The sequence below is a fragment of the Pangasianodon hypophthalmus genome, chromosome 11 (assembly GCF_027358585.1).
Source record: "Pangasianodon hypophthalmus isolate fPanHyp1 chromosome 11, fPanHyp1.pri, whole genome shotgun sequence".
Taxonomy (NCBI): domain Eukaryota; kingdom Metazoa; phylum Chordata; class Actinopteri; order Siluriformes; family Pangasiidae; genus Pangasianodon; species Pangasianodon hypophthalmus.
In genome coordinates, this window is record NC_069720.1 from 6,692,193 (window position 1) to 6,712,060 (window position 19,868).

Below are 19,868 nucleotides of genomic sequence, written 5' to 3' on the forward strand. Positions count from 1 at the left end.
ATTTCATAAGTATTGTGTGCACTGTTTTTCCATGTGATTTTTAAGGGACGTTACTAATTGGCTAAAGCAGTTAACTCATGTTCTGTGGTGGACACTGAGAGCATGAGATATTTCCACCAATATTTCATGATAAATATCTTAGTATTGTTGTGTAACTTTGAGGTTGTATACTATGATTGTCTATGATTGACACTGCTCTGTCTAGTGATTGCTCAACGTTTGCGTTTGTGCTGCTTTGGTTATTATATGACTGAAGAGTGAAGGTTGGAATTGGCGTCTCACATCAAAGCATTTTTTTATTGTTGTTATGGTTTTGTTGCTGATAGGATGTGAATTTCTGCGTCATGGAAAGATGCCATCCGTATCCGTGGCGGTGCCATAATATCACTTGGGATGTGTTTTGGTGTCTTTTTTTTTTTTCCTTTAATCATTTGCATGATACCACGGTATTGTGTTGCGTTTAACAAACTTTCATCATGACAGCTGACTTTGACTTTAAGCAAATCATTACATGTTAGAAGTGCATGAGAGGGAATAATCCCTAATCTATATCTGTGCTACTGATAGAGTTGGGATACACTGTAAAGGAAATCACCACTGATGCATGCTAATAAAATGTCAAATATTACGTTGTAATTGTGTGAGGTATCTGATAAGAATAATAAAGGTCATTGTTGTTAGGTCTCTGACACTGTGTGGGTGATATATGATTTAAAAAAAATACAAGAACAGGTTAGTATCTGTAAAACGTTGATATTTGTGAGAAGAGAAATAAACGCTACATACATTTACGTCGTACATCATGATGATCTGGTTGGTTGATATGATGAGCTTTTATGTGTGGGGGGAAGTAATGAAGAACGATTTCTTTCTTGCTTCACTTTAATCTGCTTTTGAAGTATCTATACTTCACCTGAGGTTTCTGTCTTCTAAAACCTTTGACTTTCACTCACATTTAACAAAATTTTCTTTTTTTCTCTGTCCCTTTTTTCTTTTTCCACTGTTTTTTAATTTCCTATCTATACTTTTAAACTGTTTCTTTTACAGTCTCCTTGTTATTATTATTATTATTATCATCATCATCATCATCATCATCATCATCATCATTATTATTACTTTTTTTTTTTTACCTCATCCTAATCAACTCCTGGAGGTTAAATGCTAGCACTGTTATCCCAAGGTTTGATTAATATCTTGGAGTTTTTTTTTGCAATCTTCCTGACTCAGGGTGCTGGAAAAGATATTAGTAATTCTGCCTATTATCCAATTTTATCATGTCACTTTGTTTTTAATCTCCTCCTAATAAACTTTGCTTGAGTTTTTGTAAAGCACTTTGTATATGAAATGTGCTGTATAAATAAACCTGCCTTGCCTTTCCTTACTTTCTACTCACCACATTTTCTCTATAATCGTCTATTTGTAAAGTCATCAGGCGAATTGTTAGCATCTAAATTCTAACAATCGAACCTTTAACAGATGTCCGTATTGGATATCGTTCCATTACGGTTCTTATTTACTCGCACTCATAAAAAATTCTCCAACACCAACATCCGATACTATGTTACCTAAGCCTAGAGTTGCGCTAATGAACAGACAACACGAAATGGCTCTGGAAGCATTTCAGGATTAGTAAACTATCAAGAGGAGGAGATACAGCATCTTCCTACAATGCAAATATCCTGATAAAACATCTTGTGGTGTTTAAACAGTATCTAAGCAGCTAAGTTGAGTGTGCAAATGTAGGCATGAAAAACGAGCACAAGGTGCCATGAATTGTGAGTGCATATTGGAATTTGCAGAGCACTTCACTTCTGCGAGCACTAAGCACTGATGAGACATGCATGCTTCCTTTTCCCTCGCTCGGTCTTGCTTTGTGTACGAGTCGAGGTGCAATTCACGGTGTCTTGCATTTAATTTAATGACCGCGCTCGCTGATGCTGCTTGCACGCTCAGGTCGGTTGTCCTCGCTCTTTATCGCACTAAAGATATAAAGATATCAAACATGAAACTCTGCATGAGGAGTTCGGTGCTAGCAGCACACGGCACCAACCATTACTAATACTGAATGATGCTTAGTAGGTTATTCATTTCTGTGTCAGTATTCAAATCAAATCATTTTATTGTTACTTCACTATAACCACAAGCCTACAGGTGGTGAAAATCCTGGGTGCATTCTCCACAGCTGTGGAGATGGAATGCTGAGGAGTATAGAATAATGACGATAGTGAAATGAACATTGCTGGAATAGACATTGCAGCATTATCAGTTTGAGTCTGATATCAGTCTGTCAGTCAGAGTCCAGTGGAAATGCAAATGATAAAGTGCAGTGGATGGAAGGTAGAGTGGGTTGTGCTTGTGGTGGTGTTATCAGTTAGATTTCAACGGTCTGATGAGCTGCAAGAAGAAGCTGTCCCCCAGCCTGCTGGTGCGGGATCTGATGCAGCGATACCATGTGCCTGATGGTAGCAGAAAGAACAGTCCATGCTCAGGTGGCTGGAGTCTCTGATGATGCTCTGTGCTTTGCTCACATGCTGCCTGATGTTGATGTCTTGAAGGGAAGGAAGTTCTCCTCTGATGATGTGCTGGGCTGTCTGAGGGGGGTGCTGTTCCCATACCAGGCGGTGATGCAGCCAGTCAGGATGCTCTCCGCGGTGCAGGTGTAGAAAGATTTGAGGATGTTGGGGCTCATACCAAACTTCCTCAGCTGTCTGAGGATGAAGAGGTGCTGGTGAGCTTTCTTCACTATTGCCTCAGTCTGAGTGGACCATGTAAGGTCCTCAGTGATAAGAATACAGAGGAACTTAAAGATGTTGACCCGCTCCTGTCGGTCCCGTCAATAGTGATGGGGGTGTGCTCCCTGTCCTGTCTTCTGTAGTCCAATACAAGCTCCTTGGTCTTACTGATCTTGAGCAAAAGGTTGTTTTCCTGGCACCACTGTGTAAGAGTGTCCATCTCTTCTCTGTAGGCAGTATTCGGTATCAACAAGTATCACAGTATGTGTACTTGGACTTGGTGTGACAAAAATGGTATTCCCTAGCAAGGACGAGACCCATCTATCAGTTACATACACTTTGTATTTAACACGGATATATGTATCCCGACACTTTGGAACAGCTAGCTATTATGCTGCATTCGAAGCAAAGTTGCAACTTGTAACTCCCTGCCTACATATAGTAAAAACCACCAGACACCTTAACCACGAAAAACACCTCCTCAACTTAAAATTTCAACTTGTCAACTTTTCTCAACTACCAGTTCCTTCCCTGTTTATGGAGTGATGTCAAATCAGCATGGCTGCTCACACTGTGAACGGCATAAAGTGTCCCTTCTCTACTGTTAAATGAGTTGATAGCAGTATTGGCTTTCAGTTAATGTACAGACACTGTACTTGGTTAAATCTATAACATTCACCATTCATCACTGTTTTGAGAAGGTAATTATCAACATTTGAGTTATTACTAACTTAGTTGGCTAGCTTGTTGCTAAGCTACTCGCTATTGTCCACTGGCTATCTCTTTGCTAAGCTACTCGCTATTGTCTGCTGACTAGCTTGTTGCTAAGCGGCTTGATTTTGTCCATTATTGTTGCTGTGCTGATGTTTCAGGCCAAAATGTTGCATGAAAGTTCACTATAGTAGAATAGAACCAGTAGCCACTCAGGTGTGTAACTGTAAAAGTGAGCTTTACATGCTCTGACAGAGCAAACAATGGGTGGGGAAATTACACTGTAACAACTTGCAAATTACCACTTACAAGGCACTCATGATTGCAACATGTAATTCCCAAGCTCCAACCAGTAAAAGCCAAAGAATACACCCCCACAACTTGAAATTCCTAACTCCAACCAGTAAAAGCCAAAGAAAACTCCACCACAACCTGAAATTCCCAAGCTCCAACCAGTAAAAGCCAAAGAAAACTCCACCACAACCTGAAATTCCCAAGCTCCAACCAGTAAAAGCCAAAGAAAACTCCACCACAACCTGAAATTCCCAAGCTCCAACCAGTAAAAGCCAAAGAAAACTCCACCACAACCTGAAATTCCCAACCTCCAACCAGTAAAAGCCAAAGAAAACTCCACCACAACCTGAAATTCCCAACCTCCAACCAGTAAAAGCCAAAGAAAACTCCATCACAATGTGTATTTCCCAACCTCCATCCAGTAAACGAACGAGTGGTTGAACGTTTGTGGGATTTGTATGGAATTATCATTGTAACTAGCAGATGAAGTGATTAGATTTTGGAATTGATCTGAACAGGGTCAAGGTCACAGCAAGGTCAAATGTCTGAAATAGTTTTTCATCAATAGCTTCTTTCACATTTGAAGTATCTTTTAAGAATAGTTCTGGCATACAAATTAGTAACAAGAAGAACTAGACTTGTTGGTCGCGGAGACATCCCCGCTGACGCTGTTGGGGTCAAGTTCCACAGGTTTTTACTTATTTTTGTGAAGATGTTAAATTTGAAGATTTTTTTTTTTATTTAGATGAGTTTTGAACTTTTGCATGTAAACCAGTATTACACTGTAATATCGGAGGATTGGTGCATTCAAAAATCTAGAGTGGTGCAGCACATGAATTCAGCATATGCTTAGTTAATTAGAGCTTGGAGAAAAACTGATTAGCTCAAAGCTGATGACTTGATGGGGTTACCTGGTGACGATAGATACGCTTCAAGTGTCAGGTGTGTGCTAAAGTGTCTGATGTTTATTTTGCACTCACGGACACAAGCTCGAGCCGTTCATCTGCACGTATAATTTGAGAGAGCATTCAAAGCGCTTATCTCTTTGTTCAGGTTGTTTGATTTCATGGCTGACCTGGTATAGCCATATCGAATCACATTTTCTTGTAGGTTCACATCACGGAGCGCTTTGTTAGCCCGTCAGCGATTATTTTTCCAGTTCATGGATGTCGTATCGCTTCCTGGAATTTGAGCTTTCTGACATCAGGGATTTGCTAACCACTGATGCCCTTTGCCATTGCAAACATCCTCCTTTGCATGTATATCTCTTTTAATAAAGCACGTTGACATTTAAACACTGACTGTTCATACTCCTTGGATTGTACTGAGCACAATCGGGTGAAAAATGGATCTGACGTGGGAGAATATTTTCAAAAGCCCACATGCGTTGCAGAGATAACTATGAGATAATGGAGAGATCTAGAAGCAGATGCTCTTAAGCCTTCTCCCGCATCCCACCTGTCTGTCACACAGTAACGTGCCGCTGACGTAAAAATACATTCCTTTTTAAGTGCACGTTTGTCTCTATTTTTTCGTTGATTGATAGTGTAGAACTAGCCAGTGAATGACAAAGGATAAATGTTTCTAGTAGAAAAATGTATTGTGGTTTATGTCTTATTCTTCTCTGACCTCTTTCTTGTATTCCCCAGCGAACATGTGCCAAGCAAATACCATAAAATATAAAATGTGTTGATGTATTTATTGGGGAATACAAGCGGACATGCTGTTATAGGAAACTTTTTTCACTTTTTTGCCGTTTTACCGGTCTTCACTTATTGCAGTTTAATAGTTGGGCAATTCCAACCTGGAATTTTTACCGCTGCTGTCTCACTGCTGCCTCCGTGTTATCTCCGGGTTACAAAGACTGACCATGTGGGGTGCTGGTGATACGTTTTGCGTCTGGAATGCTAAGAATTTGTTTGCCTTGAGGCAGAAGCGAGCCTCGTCAGGATTTCGAACATGTGATTTCAGTTAACGTGGGCTACGGTCGCATCGTCATCGCTTGTACTTTGGCCGAAAGCCGAGGATCGACTCGAGGCTCGGAGATTAATCACTCCACACCTTCGCAAAGTATCTTTCGGAGGTCAGGTGTTGGAGGAGTCGCTGACACATCGTCCAGGATGTAAACCGCTACAGGTCACTACGCTTATACACGCAAGTCTAACGCCACCAGTGCCAGACTTGTGTTACATAATCACAGTGGCCTAAATTCCTCTCTTTAGATCCAAGTGCTGTTTTCTTTCCTCTTACTGTCTACAATAATCTCATTGTCCACACAGCAAAGCAAATCTGATTTTCCTAAATCCAATTAGGGTGCTTTCACACTTGCATTTTTTTGGGTTACAGAAAAACCACCAACTCAAGCTCTTTTTTGTGCTGAAAAACTATGGCCCATCAATCTCCATCATTATCAATCTTTTTGCAGAAATGCGTATTTGTGTAAGCCAGACTGAGCAAATTTTTGGGAATTGCTTGCACACGTAAACCACAGAGTGCGTTTCCGGCACTTTTGCATTTAATGACGCCCACAAAACTCTATATAAGGTAAAGCACTCGGAGAGATGCGAAAGCACCAGATGATGAATAAATGGCTATACCAGTAAAAAGTTTTAGCAGCGTAACAGCACATGAAAAGGCCAGATTTACAAATAAATTCATTCGTGTCCAGCTTCATAATTTAGGTCTGTCGTTATTTTTAGCTACATTGTCAACGTTGTAACATTGGCAGTGAAATATTTTTTACCCACACGTCATCCTCCATTTTAGTATTTTTATCAGTTGCTTTCCAAATTGCGACCCGATTGGTCAGGAGCTAAAAAGACTGTTGACGTCACAGCCGTTTTCTCCAAAGTGTAATTTTTTTCAACTTTCAGTGGTCAAAGAAAAAATCTTGACTGAGTCAACAAGAAGTGGATTTTAGCTCAAATTTTTTTTATATATGGTCTGTGTAGATTTCTTTTGTTGCTTCATTTTAGAGTATATTTAAATGATGTACAGACATGATGATACCCATCTGATATATATTTTTTAAAACCGGATATGTAAGCTAAAACTGCAGCTTTTGCACTAAAATCACTTACAGTGTAAATAGAATAAAGTATAAAGCCAAAATATAAGAAACTCATTCCTAACCAAAAATTGAATTGTCTCTTTAGATGTAAAAAAAAAAAATAAATCAAGTCTCTCCAGATGTCAAAAAAATTAAATCAGATCTTTTTAGATGTAAATAAAAAAATAAATCAGGTCTCTTTAGATGTAAATAAAAATAAACCAAGTCTCTTTAGATGTAAACAAAAGATTCAATTGTCTCTTTACTTGTAAACAAAGAATTCAGTCAAGTCTCTTTAGATGTAAGCAAAAAATTTAGTCAAGCCTCTAAATGTAAACGTTTCCATTTCCACAAAAAAATCTTTTCCAAACCCAAATTCCATTTTCCACTTGTTACAGGATCGGATTAAATTTGTTCCTTTATTTTCCTCTCCCATATCTGATCCACCATTTATTTATGTTATTTGTAATAATATATGATGGGTGTGGATTTTTGTCTCCCTTTTATTGCTTTTCAATAAAAAGTGTTAAATGGACATATTGATAAATGGACATATCAAACACAAACTTCTCTACAATGTATTATTATGTCCCTCTTTAGTAGCACTCAATAATAACATATTAACAGAAGCTGAAACTTCTTTATTTGTACCTCAGTCCTGGATCAGTACCTCACACTGTTTCAAGTACCTCAGCTCTTTCTTTTTTTGTCTGTTTTTTTTTTTTTTTTTTTTTTTTTGCTCTGACGAATTAAAGGCTACGAATTTTCTCTGTGGTCTTATTTAGGTGCCCTTTCATGGCCTTGTCCACTCTCACATTTTTAGTCAAAGGATTTGTCTCTTCTTTGTGTGTTATTTTGGATTTGAAAGGGTTTTAAGAAAGAGAAGCGTGTTCATAGGGTTATAATTTTGTAGAGCAATGTAGTGATTTTAGATGTCTGTAGCCAGAACTTTTAGACATAAAACTGTAAATTTGTGAGCAGGGAAACATTCAGCGTTAGAATGCAGAGTCGTAAAGGACAGGACGCGATTAGAAAATTACTTTTAGCATCATATTAACTTACTAAGGATGCGATTTCAGGCAAAATTACTGTTCAGATATTTAATTAAGTATCATTCGAACATGACTGTTTTTGCCGCGGTGTGTCAGGCATTGTAAAGGAGATATCTTTAACCATCTTCATTTTGTACAAGTTGTAATTTATCATGACTGATCCTGGCTCCATGATTCTTCTGAGTCACCTCCTGATAATCCGTACTCCAGCCTCCCTCTGCATTCACATCATGATTAATTGCAATTCCTTATGCAAAGCTGAAACTTCCAGCTTTCACTTTTCAAGTTTCAGGTTGAAATGACCCATTAAATATGTCTTTCTTTTTTTTCTTATCAAAAGTTGAACAATACTGCAAATTTCCAATGTGAAGTGTTGTGTGTGAATCATTTTCTGTACTGAACATGAAAATTGCATCATGTTGTTCAGCTCATTCTGACCTGATAATAAAAAAAAGTGTAATAAGTATTAAATCTGATTTTAGTTGCAGTTACCTAACCTCCTTCTTGTATTTAGTCACCAATGGGATCAGGAAGGTTCCTAATAATCTGGTTTGTGTTTCCATGAATGGTTGCTTAATTGGGGTCAGAAACCAAGGCTGTTCATTTTTATTATTCCTCCGCTACTAGGCATTATGTTTTCAAGGTCATGCATCCGTCCGTCCGTCTCAAGTACGAGAGGTTAAATGTTTGAGTGAACTGATCAGATTTTGGAATCGATCCAAATAAGGTCAAGGTTACACCAAAGTCAAATGTCTGATAGCTTTTCTTCCTCACTGTTTGAACTGCACTGTATGTCCAAAAGATTGTGGACACCAAACCATCACACTCAAATGAACATCCCATTCCAGATGTAGTCCCCAATTTGCTGTTATAATAACCTCCACTCTTCTGGGAAGGCTTTCGACTAGATTTTGGAGTGTAGCTGTGGAGATTCGTGATCATTCAGCCACAAGAGCATTAGTGAGGTCAGGCACTGATGTTGGGTGAGGAGGTCTGGGGTTCAGTCGGTGTTCAGGTTCATCCCAGAGGTGTTCAGTGGGGTTGAGGTCAGGGCTCTGTGCAGATCACTCAAGTTCTTCTGCTCCAATCTTGACAAACCATGTCTTCATGGAGCTCGCTTTGTGCACAGGAGCATTGTCATGCTGGAACAGGTTTGGACCTCTTAGTTCCAGTGAAGGAAAATTGTAATGCTACATACATAGACTTTCTATACAAATGTGTGCTTCTAACTTATATGGATGTCCACATACTTTTGGCCATATAGTGTTTGCACAAACCAAACAAATTAGAAGTATTAATTACAGAGCAATAGATGTAAATGATTAGAGAAGCTCGAAGACTAATCTGGAGTCAGTGCTAAAGGGCAATAATGTCCAACAAATGCCGTTTTATTACAAAGGTTATTTATAATCCTCATCTGCTTTTTTATACAAAACAAACAGGATTTTTTTTGCAGGCAGAAATGGTTAAAAACTCATCTCAGTGGAAACAGGCCGGTATTATTCTTGCTCGTAACGTGTTTCAATGTTTGTTTTTTTTTGTTTGACCGTGATTGTGCGTTTGTTGTTTCTGTTGCCAGGTTCAGGAGAAGGATGCGGCAAAATCATCCAGCGCTTCCCAAAAAAGGACCGGGATGGCACAGCATTCCCTCAGGGTGTGGAGATGGTGAGTGCAGCGTGCAGTGTGCAGCATACGACTTCACTTAAAGCTTGACGTGGCTCGGTTAAGAGAAATCTCTCCACAGCAGTCAGTTATGTAGCCTTTACTGTATGCGAATGAAGAAAATGGATAGATTTGCTAAAACTCTGAAGGGAAAAACTCCATCAGCTCTCTGAAAATATTCACTTTATGACAAACAGAAGAACTTCTGTTTTTCCCACGAGCACAGCAGGAACCCGATTTCTCTTCCCATCTTTGCATTTCCTCTGTCTTCAAATGCATAATGTTTGTTTGCTGAAACATTTGATTCTCACCCCCTTTTGATTTCCTCTAAACGAGGAATGAATTCCATGCTCGCATCCCAGGAATGTTTGTGCGTGTTATCGTCATGCCTCTGCTGGGGGTCCATGCCTTCTAAGGGCAGCAGCAGGGAGATCCTTTACCCCCTGCCTCCTCGCTCTCAATCTGTAGGTCAGGTCGCAGTTCGGGGTCTGAACTCCAGACTGAACAATTATCAGAAAGCACAAATCATCCCACTCCAGCACCAAATATTTGCTTATCTGAGCCAGAGAAGAACAAGCTGTAAATCTCGAGAGCAGCAGTCGCAGTAAATGAGCCTCTTCCCTCGGGATTATGAGATCACACAGTCTATCACAGGATGCCTGGCTCTCTCTTTGGGTTTGTTTATCTGTTTACTAAGGCATGTTGGAGGCAAACAGGAACTGCCATGGACCGGAAAACACGGACAGAAATGCCTCCACTTCCTTCATTTTTCTGCCAAGGATATTTTCTGTGCAGGAATTTGTTCTGACACTCTCCTGAGTTGACGCAAAACAACATATAGTGACATAAAAGTCATTAAATTAATTAATTATTAATAAATAAATAAATAGTTCTATCATTAATAAGTTGATAAAATATATCCAAGCTTTATTTAATAATTTATTCTAAAAACATTAATTTATTGAGGGATTTATTGAAAGATATATTTCGAGTTTTTTTCCCCACAGCTTTAAGGTTAAACTCTTCCTTTCAGTTTTCTGAAAAAGGGAAGCCGCTGAACTTTGAACTTTGCGGTTTCTTGGTAGCTGCGTTTTTCCCGCATCTTATTAACTTCAAGAGAGTGAAAAAAAGAGAAGATGGTGACAGAACGACCGTTTATAGCTCCTATAACGAAAGTGATAGGGGACAGGAACAGACTTGTTTAGCGGACGTTCCATAACATTAAATGTATGGGTTGAAAAAAAGACTACATGTATGGCATGTTTAATAAACATAATCACTGAGAAATTGCTGTGGTATAAGAGGAATAAAAAAAACTGTGGGATGTCTGTTGTAGGATAATAATAAGAAACTCTGCTAGAAAATAACTTCAAACCAGGGTGGAATTTATTTTTAAAAAAAGATATCACAAGTGCACTTTTCAAGCAAAATATTTCCCAAAAAATTTATTATATTTAAAAATATTAAAAAATGAATAGATATGCTGGTCATTAGACAAAAATATATTCAGACACTTAAGATTATTCTGATTGTCACAGTTAATCCACAGTTAATGTGATGAACTTCGCCATGTGCTTACTTTGCTCGGGGGCATCCGTATGAAATCAAAGATAATTGAATTCATACATCTATTGTAAATTACCTTGGGACCAGCTGGTTAAAAGTAAAATCGCAAAAATGACGAAGAGGGAAGTAAGGTTTGAGAAAAGGTCTAGTATCATCTATTTGAACAAAGAAGGCCAGTCTATTCGCCTGATCAGCAAAAAAAAAAGTTCAAAGATGAATGAAACAGGCAGAGCAAATGTTGACCCAGGAAGACCACCAGCAGACTAGGCAGGATAATTGTGAGTAAAATCAAGAAAAGCAGGCAAGAAACGGCATCCGGGATTGCTTCAGACATCAATAAGAATGACCAGATACAACAAGAGCATGAGCTATTCAAAACAGGATCAACGAGTATGGTTAGAGAGGAAGAAGAATGCGGCGGAAAGCAAGGGTGAAATTTGCAAGAGCGTGCACAGAAAGACAGCAGCTTCTGGAGAACTTATTTCTTCATTTCATATGAATCCAAATTGAATGGATAGAATATTTGTGTGGAGAAAGCCAGGAGAATAATTCCAACCAGACTGCACTAAGGGGACAGTTGGTGTTGGTGAGCTTGTGTTCACTGATGGCGTCACGAACTCCGAAGTGGATGCAAACTTGCAGAAATCAACGAGGAAATTACTGTTATAAGGTTTTTTCATGTCAAGCAGTACAAAGGAACTAATTGTAGGTTCGAACTAAAGTTGTGTGAGAGGAGACACGATGCTGTGGTATGACACGTGGCATAGGATTAGTCCAAGGAATCATTTGAGCCAATCATCTGGATTTGTTGCTTTACTACTCCTCATCTAATTTGTATAAACTTGAGAAAATGTTGTTTGTCATGCTGTCGCCGCAATCGTGGCTCCATGCCGCTCATGCACATAGAAGATGATACATAAGCTGGATCAGTGTCCTTTACAAAACGTCCTTATTACTGAATACATTTTTTTATATTTGTCTCATAGTCATCTTTAGCAAGAACTCAGGATAATGACATGTCAAAAGGTAAAGTAGAAACAGAGATCCAGTTAAGTCAAGTGGGTTTTTATTGTCATTCTTCTATAAAGTTTGTCTACATTGGAATGAAATGTCGTTTCTCCAGGAGCATGGTGCAATGCATAGCAGTATGCAAGACTACATAAAGCGCCAATACACAACTGTATGAGATGTGTGCAGGACAAAAAGTACGCAGGACAATAAATACACAGAACATGGGCTGTAACTGTAACCTATTGATTGTAACACCAATAAGTACAGCAGCAATATTTGCAGGAAAACAATTTCCACAAATATAAAGTGACTGATGCAGCTAAATGAAGTGCAGGCATACAATGTTTTTGAGTCATACTGGGTTAGATGTTTGATTAGCCCAGGTGAGAGTTGGGAGGCAGCAGGGTGTTGAATAATCTGGATTCTGCAATGCTGCTGGCTTTTTGAGACGTCGGGGTTGGGTAGCTCTTCAGCTCTTCTCACAATCCTGTAGGGTCTGTAGGGTCTTGCAGTCAGAGACTATGCAGTTCCCGTACCACACAGTGACACAGCTGGTTAGGACGCTCTCTATTATCCTTCTATAGAAGGTGGTGAGGATAGGAGGGGAGAGTTTGGGTCTCTTCAGCCACCGCAGGAAGTGGAGGCACTGCTGGGCCTTCTTGGCTACGCAGGTGGTGTTGAGAGTCCAGGAGAGGTCCTCCATCATGTGCACACCAAGACACTTGGAGCTTTTGACTGTCTCCACAGTTGTTCCATTTCCTTAGTCTTATCAACATTAAGAGATAGACTGTTGTCTGTACACCGTTCTGCGAGCTGCTCCTCCTCCTCCTCCCTGTATGCTGACTCAGCGTAGTTGCTGATGAGGCCCATGACTGTATTGTCATCAGCAAACTTGAAGATGTGATTTGAACTGTGCTTTGCAGCACAGTCATGAGACAGCAGGGTGAACAGCAGTGGACGGAGCACACGCCGGTGTTCAGTGTGGTGGTGCTGGAGGTGGTGTTGCCGATCCTGATGGACTGGGCTCTCCCGGTCTCAAAGTCCAGGATCCAGTTGCAGATGGAGGTTACAGTAAATCTTTATCCATCATGTTGACAGACAGGTCTACATTTATCTGTCATTTTCTCTTTTTTTTTCATTTGCCAAATGAATAATTGAGACGTTTCTCGCAAAGATCATGCTGTCATATCCGGTAATGAATAGCAGCGTTCCCGTTTCCACTTTGACCTGAAAGTACGGAATTGCATGAGTGACAGCGAATCTGAACATTCCGGATTAAGGTAAAAAGTAAATAGCTAGCTAAAGTTTTCTCACTTGGCTCACTAGCTAATTTGTTTAAGCCAAAGTTGCTTATTCATTATACAACACCAATAAAATAGATGTAGGCAACATGTGTATAGGGATGTGTCGCAGGAACAGGTCCTGTGTATATATGTGTGTATATATATATGTGTGGGTTTGTGTGTGGGTATATATATTTTTATTTATTTGATCTGTCCCTTCAAATCGAGAGGGTATAGCTCCATGTTTTAAGCGTTTACAGCCATTGGTTTGGAGTGAGTAGTCAGGTTCTTTGAAATGTTTCAACATCTTTGAGACGTTTGTGCTGCCTCTTAAAATGTTAAAGTGCTCACCCTCACCATGGCGAATAGCACCAAGCCATTTCTTTCCCACAAAGACATCGGTGGGAAAGGAGTGAATGCTCAAGTCCAGATGTTTCCATGAATTATTTGTGCATTTAAGAACACTGAAGTGATTGCGAGTGATTTGCTGCTGCTGTTTACCCTCTCAATTGAAGTTTATAAAGCTACTACGTACATTTCCTCACAAAACACGGAAGAGCGCAGTTCTGCTTCTGTTGCTGAATGAGTGTATGATGTTCTATGGCGGAAGACAAAGAATACCCTACACGCCTAGATTAAATGCCTTATTTTGCATCCATCAAAATGACAGCTGGCCTTTAGAAATGTCCTGTCAGTGCTTTTAAAATGAAATACGGTAAATGACAGGAAATTCTTGGTTTACGCAACCCAAGATTTTTTTTTGTTTGTTTGCCATAAGGCAATGAATCTGGGGGAAAACATTGACTTTATGAATGACTGATTAGAGGAAATTTCCGTTTTGTGCGATGCTTCGCCTTTGTGACACATTTGCACACCTCACTATGTCTTCGACCTCAGATAACACTTTTTTCTTTCCCTCACGGTCATATTTAATTCCCTCTTATTCGAACGCAGATCTAACTTTAGCTTTGACGTTTTTTACACACCTGAGGAAGTCATGCACATGTAGCAACATGAGACTTAATTGTTCACAGGCTGCTTTTTTGAAGGCTCACTAGATTATTTTAAAACACTCTTAAATTAATTTGCTGTACTTCTCCATGGCCGTGTTTTCTTTTTTCTTTTTTCTTTTTTCTTTTTTTTTTTTTTTTTTTTTTTTTTTTTTAAATCTTAACACTGTGGGTTTAGCTTTTTTATTTTGTTCTGATGAATTTATTTTTTATTACACATAATGTGTTCTTGGTTAGGCATTGAACATTCCTCGCTGTTACAAAATCCTGTTTAGGAGAAGTAAGGAGATTGTCTCATGATTTCACACTTTCAAAATCCCCTCGTGCCTCACGGTGCATGTCAGGACGAACAGGGAACAGCTGGGCGATTCCCGGTAAGTTTTCCCGTCCTGTCAAACAAGCCTCATCTGGTAGATACAGAGCAAATCGCGGAGCAGGTGGTGGAAGCTCTGTGGAGCCAATAAGTTAAGAAATTTTGGTTAAGCTTGATTTGGAGGGGATTTTTATATTTTAGTGCATACCAACTTTTATTATCCATCCGAATGTTTATTTATTTATTTTTTTTAATTTCCATCCATTTTAGGAAAGCACATACAGCATCTAGAGTCCAAAAATGATTTTTGGCTACAGAGGAACTGTTTTTTATTACATGAACTCAAAACATTTTCTTTCTAAACACATGAAGAATTGCATAATAATTTAAGCACAAAAATACAATTTTAATGAAATATATGGCATAACAATTTTTTTAAAAATAACAATTTAAAAAATTAATTTCATACGAGAATCTATCAAGGAGCTAAAAAATGAATTTGTCTCAGGTTTAAATACTTTGTTTTTGAATAATAACTATTATTGCAAATGAAATAAAAATAATTTGGCCCACACTGTGTTTGCTTTAGCTTGATGCCAGACATTTTAGTTTTAAATCTTTATGAATCTGTTGAGCAGTGTACCTCTGTTAAGTGCACATGAATGTAGATAAATAATTTAAATAAATAGTTTATGGGCTTTAATAGAGTTTCTGATACACAATATGTATCATGATGTGTAGGTTTCCTAATAATCTGCCAGCAGTACAGTAGTGCATTAACAAAAAAAAAGAACAAAATAAATAAATATAAATTAGTTTCTAATAATAAAATTTTGATGTCTTATATTAAAAAAAAAAATTATTTATAAAAATTAAATACAAAAATGTAACGCTGAAAAAGAGAAAATTTGTAACACATGCGTACACATTTGTAACATTTTCATAAGTTTAAGCATCTTCCAGTCAGTTTACAATTATTAAAAATAAAAAATAAAAATCACAAAATCTCAGCAAAGGATACTGTGACATAATTTATCACAATATTGATGTTACAGCATCATATCCAGCCCAGCCCAATGTATAAGGAATCGATTTAGCTTTGAAAAGTCTTTAGATTCAGTTTGATTTTATTTATATAGCTCTTTTAACAATAGACTTCATCACAAAGCAGCTTTACAGAAATGCACATGTAGATTTAGATCGCTAACGAACAAGCCAGAGGCGACAGTGGCGAGAAAGAACTCTGAGACAACACGAAAGAAACTTTGACTCAAAACCCGTGTTCTTCTGGGTGATGCCGGATAGTGGGATTATAAATCATTACAGTATACAGGTGTAGAAGAGAAAAGACAAACAGTGCTGATTGTTCAGTATGAGCAGAGTCCCGGGATGAGCAACAGGACAGTGTTGCTGATTACAGCAGCGGCTCTTTGGTACATGTTTACAGTATCCAGCTGAGATGAAACACTAAAGCAAGGGTGAGACTTGTGTAAACCGTTGTTGGTGCCCACAGCAGCACAAGATGTGTCACAAGTACAGAAAGCACCAAGAAGAACTAGAGCACCAGGATGAATCCTGCAGGATTCAGACACAGCAGTAGAAGTGAGTCAGGTGGAGATGGAGAGCAGGTCTAACTATCGTCCTTATACCACAGCATGGTTTAGACAGCCTGAATCTGATTGGTTGGAAGGTGTGCATTATTTTTGTATAACAGCACGGCTTGGACAGTAGTTCCGGCTATAACACGGATGGTTTATATACAAGAATACATTATCGTTTCCATGGTAACAATTCATTTCATAGGCACTCATAGGTACAGCAGACGCTTCGCATAATCCAAGACTAATAATAAACAGATTTTAAAATTTCTTCTTTAATCAGCGATGTGGTGATGTTTATTTTTTTGTGTATGAGGAGAGGTTTATTTAAAATTTATGGAAGGAATCTCCAGTGTCAGCGCTTTGTAACAGTCGTGGTGCTTTGCAAAGATTATTTTCGTACAACTGCACGGTTTATTGCTCGTTATTCCATATGCAACGTCATCTCTGAAGCTGAGATTTCTATTTCGTGTTTATAATATCAGTCTGCTTTTACTGAAATAAAATCTCCCTGATATTCAGGTGTATAAAATCTTTTACTACAGAACTATGAACTGCTTTATTGGGGTTGGACATGCTGTATGTCCTCCTCACACCGGAGCTCAAGGTCAGCACAGTCGACTGTCTGTATTAGGCTTGAGGCAGTAATATCAGGACAGCTGTCTGGTTGGATGATTGAGAAGTCTAGAGGAAAACGTTGTGTCTGCAGATTAAACATCAACAAATATAAATTGTTGTCTCTCTTTATATGTGTGTTTCCTTAAGTTTCGCCTTTTACGAACCTTAACAGCCGACTTCGGAGTATAGCAACAAAACATCTTTCTCTGATGCATCTTAGCTTCCCTTAGATAAAGTTGTGAATGTCTTTGCTCACAAAACATAAATGGGGGATTAAAACCATGAACCATGTGTTGTTTATCAGGGTGACCTCACTATAAAAGAATTGAAAAAGTGTCTCTGCTGTTATTCAACACAAAGCACATGCATGTGTGGTTTATATAATTTTATTGGAATTTTATAATGAGATTAGTTACAGCTAATAACTCGTTACGTATGTTTACAGTTTTGCAAGCATCGCTGGTCTTGTTAACAGGTAACAAGGTATCATTAATCCAATACAACTGACTACATGCTAATGCGACTAGCAGCTACAGCCAACTTGAAAGCAGCCTCTGGTCTTTTTTTTCTTTTTTTTCTTTTTTTTTTTTTTTTGCTGTAATGACATAACGTGTACACGACACACTGAAATCTGGCCACGCCCACTTCTTTTTCTGCAGAGTCAGCATCGCTGTAGCCTACATCCCTCCAAAGCCAAAGAGATACTCTCATGAATCAGCGAAAGTTAGAGGGCACAAGCTTAATCTGTAGCCTGGATTCTAAAAAACATGCTCATCAGTGCAGAAAAGAAGTGTGTGTGTGTGTGTGTGTGTGTGTGTGTGTGTGTGTGTGTGTGCGCGCACGCTGTTACTGACCCTGCTCCCTGCAGTATGACAGCGCCTTTTTTTTTTTTTTTTTTTTTTGAATTTTTTAATGACAGTCCTCTCCACAGTTTGTTGCAGAAACCTACACCAACATGTGGAGCGCTCCTAAATATAGACGAGAGCTCTGGTTGTTCAGACAAACATTTCCGCATTTGCCAGATGTTGTTGATCCCTCCAGTTACGCCACTTGATTTCATCCTGCACTCTGTTGTTGTGGTTCAATCCAGCAAGATGGCAGTTATTTTATTTTTATACGCATTTTGCGTGTTAGGAATCTCTCAAGATATGATGATACGTCTGCTGTGTTATGGATCAGTTTAATGCTTACAATTCAAGAGGCTACAAACATTTTAATGATGTTAATAGCGTTCGTATGTTAATTCACATTTCAGGCTCAACCATTTGCAAAGCGAAATTGTTTGCCGGGGGTCCAAAGAATCCAGCAGAGTTGCTTAAACTTTGGTTATGTGGAAGATTTACTTGAATTCTTGCTTGGTAGTTTTTTTTTTTTATATATATATAGATTCTCTATAGCCTTATAGCATTCTAGGGTTTACCATGCAAATTTTTATTTCAAAGTACGGTACCCTGTATTGTTTACAGACTTTCATTTGCATTGTGAAGATTTCGCATGGGAATAGATAAAATGAAACGACTGGGACTTAGCACGAGAAGCATCTTGTGGCCACAGCTGCCACCCAGCACTCTAAATAACTACAGATGAGGAATGTTCCAAATTGTAACCAAAAAAAAAAAAAAAGACCAAGACCCCCACGAACATATTTGCAACACTTGCCTACAAAGGTGTTTTTAATCTTGAAGGAAGTGAATCAGCCCTGCTGTTGCGTGCCGGTTTGAACCCATGTGCCCTTTAGAGAGCTCTGTTCACCTAAACAACTCTACAGGGATAATGGAGAGACACGTAGACACTCAGTCCCTGAAGTCTCATCAGTTGTGAGGATTCATTATAAAAGGCAGGTTGCCATTAAGGTCAACCTAAATGGTTCTTCGGCATCGTATAAAATATTGCTCTGGCGTCAGGTGTTGATGGTACAAGACTATTGCTTTTTATTAGAGAACAATTTGCAGTTACGAGACTTTGCTTTCTTGTTAAGGGTCAGTTAAAGTTTTTTTTTTGCACATTGGCAACACAACCTTACGCGAATATGTTTTGGTATATTTGGATTAGGACTGGGTGCTTGAATATCAGAGAGGACAGTATGTAAAGAGCAACACACGACAGACCGTGCAGTTATATGAAAATTACGCACCCGGGGGTGGTGTGATGCAGCACTACGCAAAGCGGAGTGCCGCTACTCCAAAGTGCATTATTTTCGTATAAACACTCGGTCTGGAGCGTGTTATTCTGCTTATACCACAGCGATTCTTCAAGGATTACAATGTTTAATTTATTAATGAATGACATGCCATGCATTTTAACCCTTTATAGTTAGATTAATGTTGTAGGATGTCCAAGAGACAAGTTAGTTCCTGTTCTCACTTATGTTATAGTAACGATAAACATTCATTCCCTCACCAGTCTCTCTCTCTCTCTCTCTCTCTCTCACTCCAAAAAAAAACACAGCTTGTCAAAATCAGAAAGTGTAAACTCCTCTGTCCTTAAGACTTTCCTGTTCTGGGAAACTGTTACAAAGCGCTTACACTCAAGACTATTTCCGTAAATAACCACATGAACAATTATACACTTTACTTTATTAAACAGCATGTTTTTTTTTTGTTTGTTTTTTTTTTTTTATTTTTTTATTTAAATCAGTTTATTATTAGTCTTAGATTATGTGGATTGTCTGCTGAACAGGTCCCTATGTATGAGCTGTTACTAGAGGAAGATAATGTATTAGAATGAGCACATTAATATAAACCCGTGATTTGCTCCTGTCAGTGCTGCTGTTATTGAAACGTAATCAACAGCTTCTGACCAGTCAGAGTCAAGAGTACTAGCAAATCTAAAAACAGGAGTTTAAGAACATCGGAATTCGATCGTTGTAGTCTTGGTCCAGTCCAAAACCCCCTTGACCTGTGCTGAACGGTAAAGAGCATTTTGCGGTATTTGGTGTCCTCGGAAAAAAATGCAGAGTCATTCAGTTA

General features: G+C 38.7%; 1 protein-coding gene across 3 annotated transcripts in view; it reads left to right on the forward strand.

Moving 5' to 3' along the window:
- sbf2 (SET binding factor 2) overlaps positions 1 to 19,868 on the forward strand; it is a 126,619-nt gene that overhangs the window by 11,971 nt on the left and 94,780 nt on the right. For all 3 annotated transcript variants that reach the window (XM_034308662.2, XM_026930509.3, XM_026930510.3), the window contains exon 2: positions 9,418 to 9,503. In XM_034308662.2, coding sequence (XP_034164553.2) covers positions 9,418 to 9,503 — 86 coding nt within the window. The remainder of the gene's footprint in view (positions 1 to 9,417; positions 9,504 to 19,868) is intronic.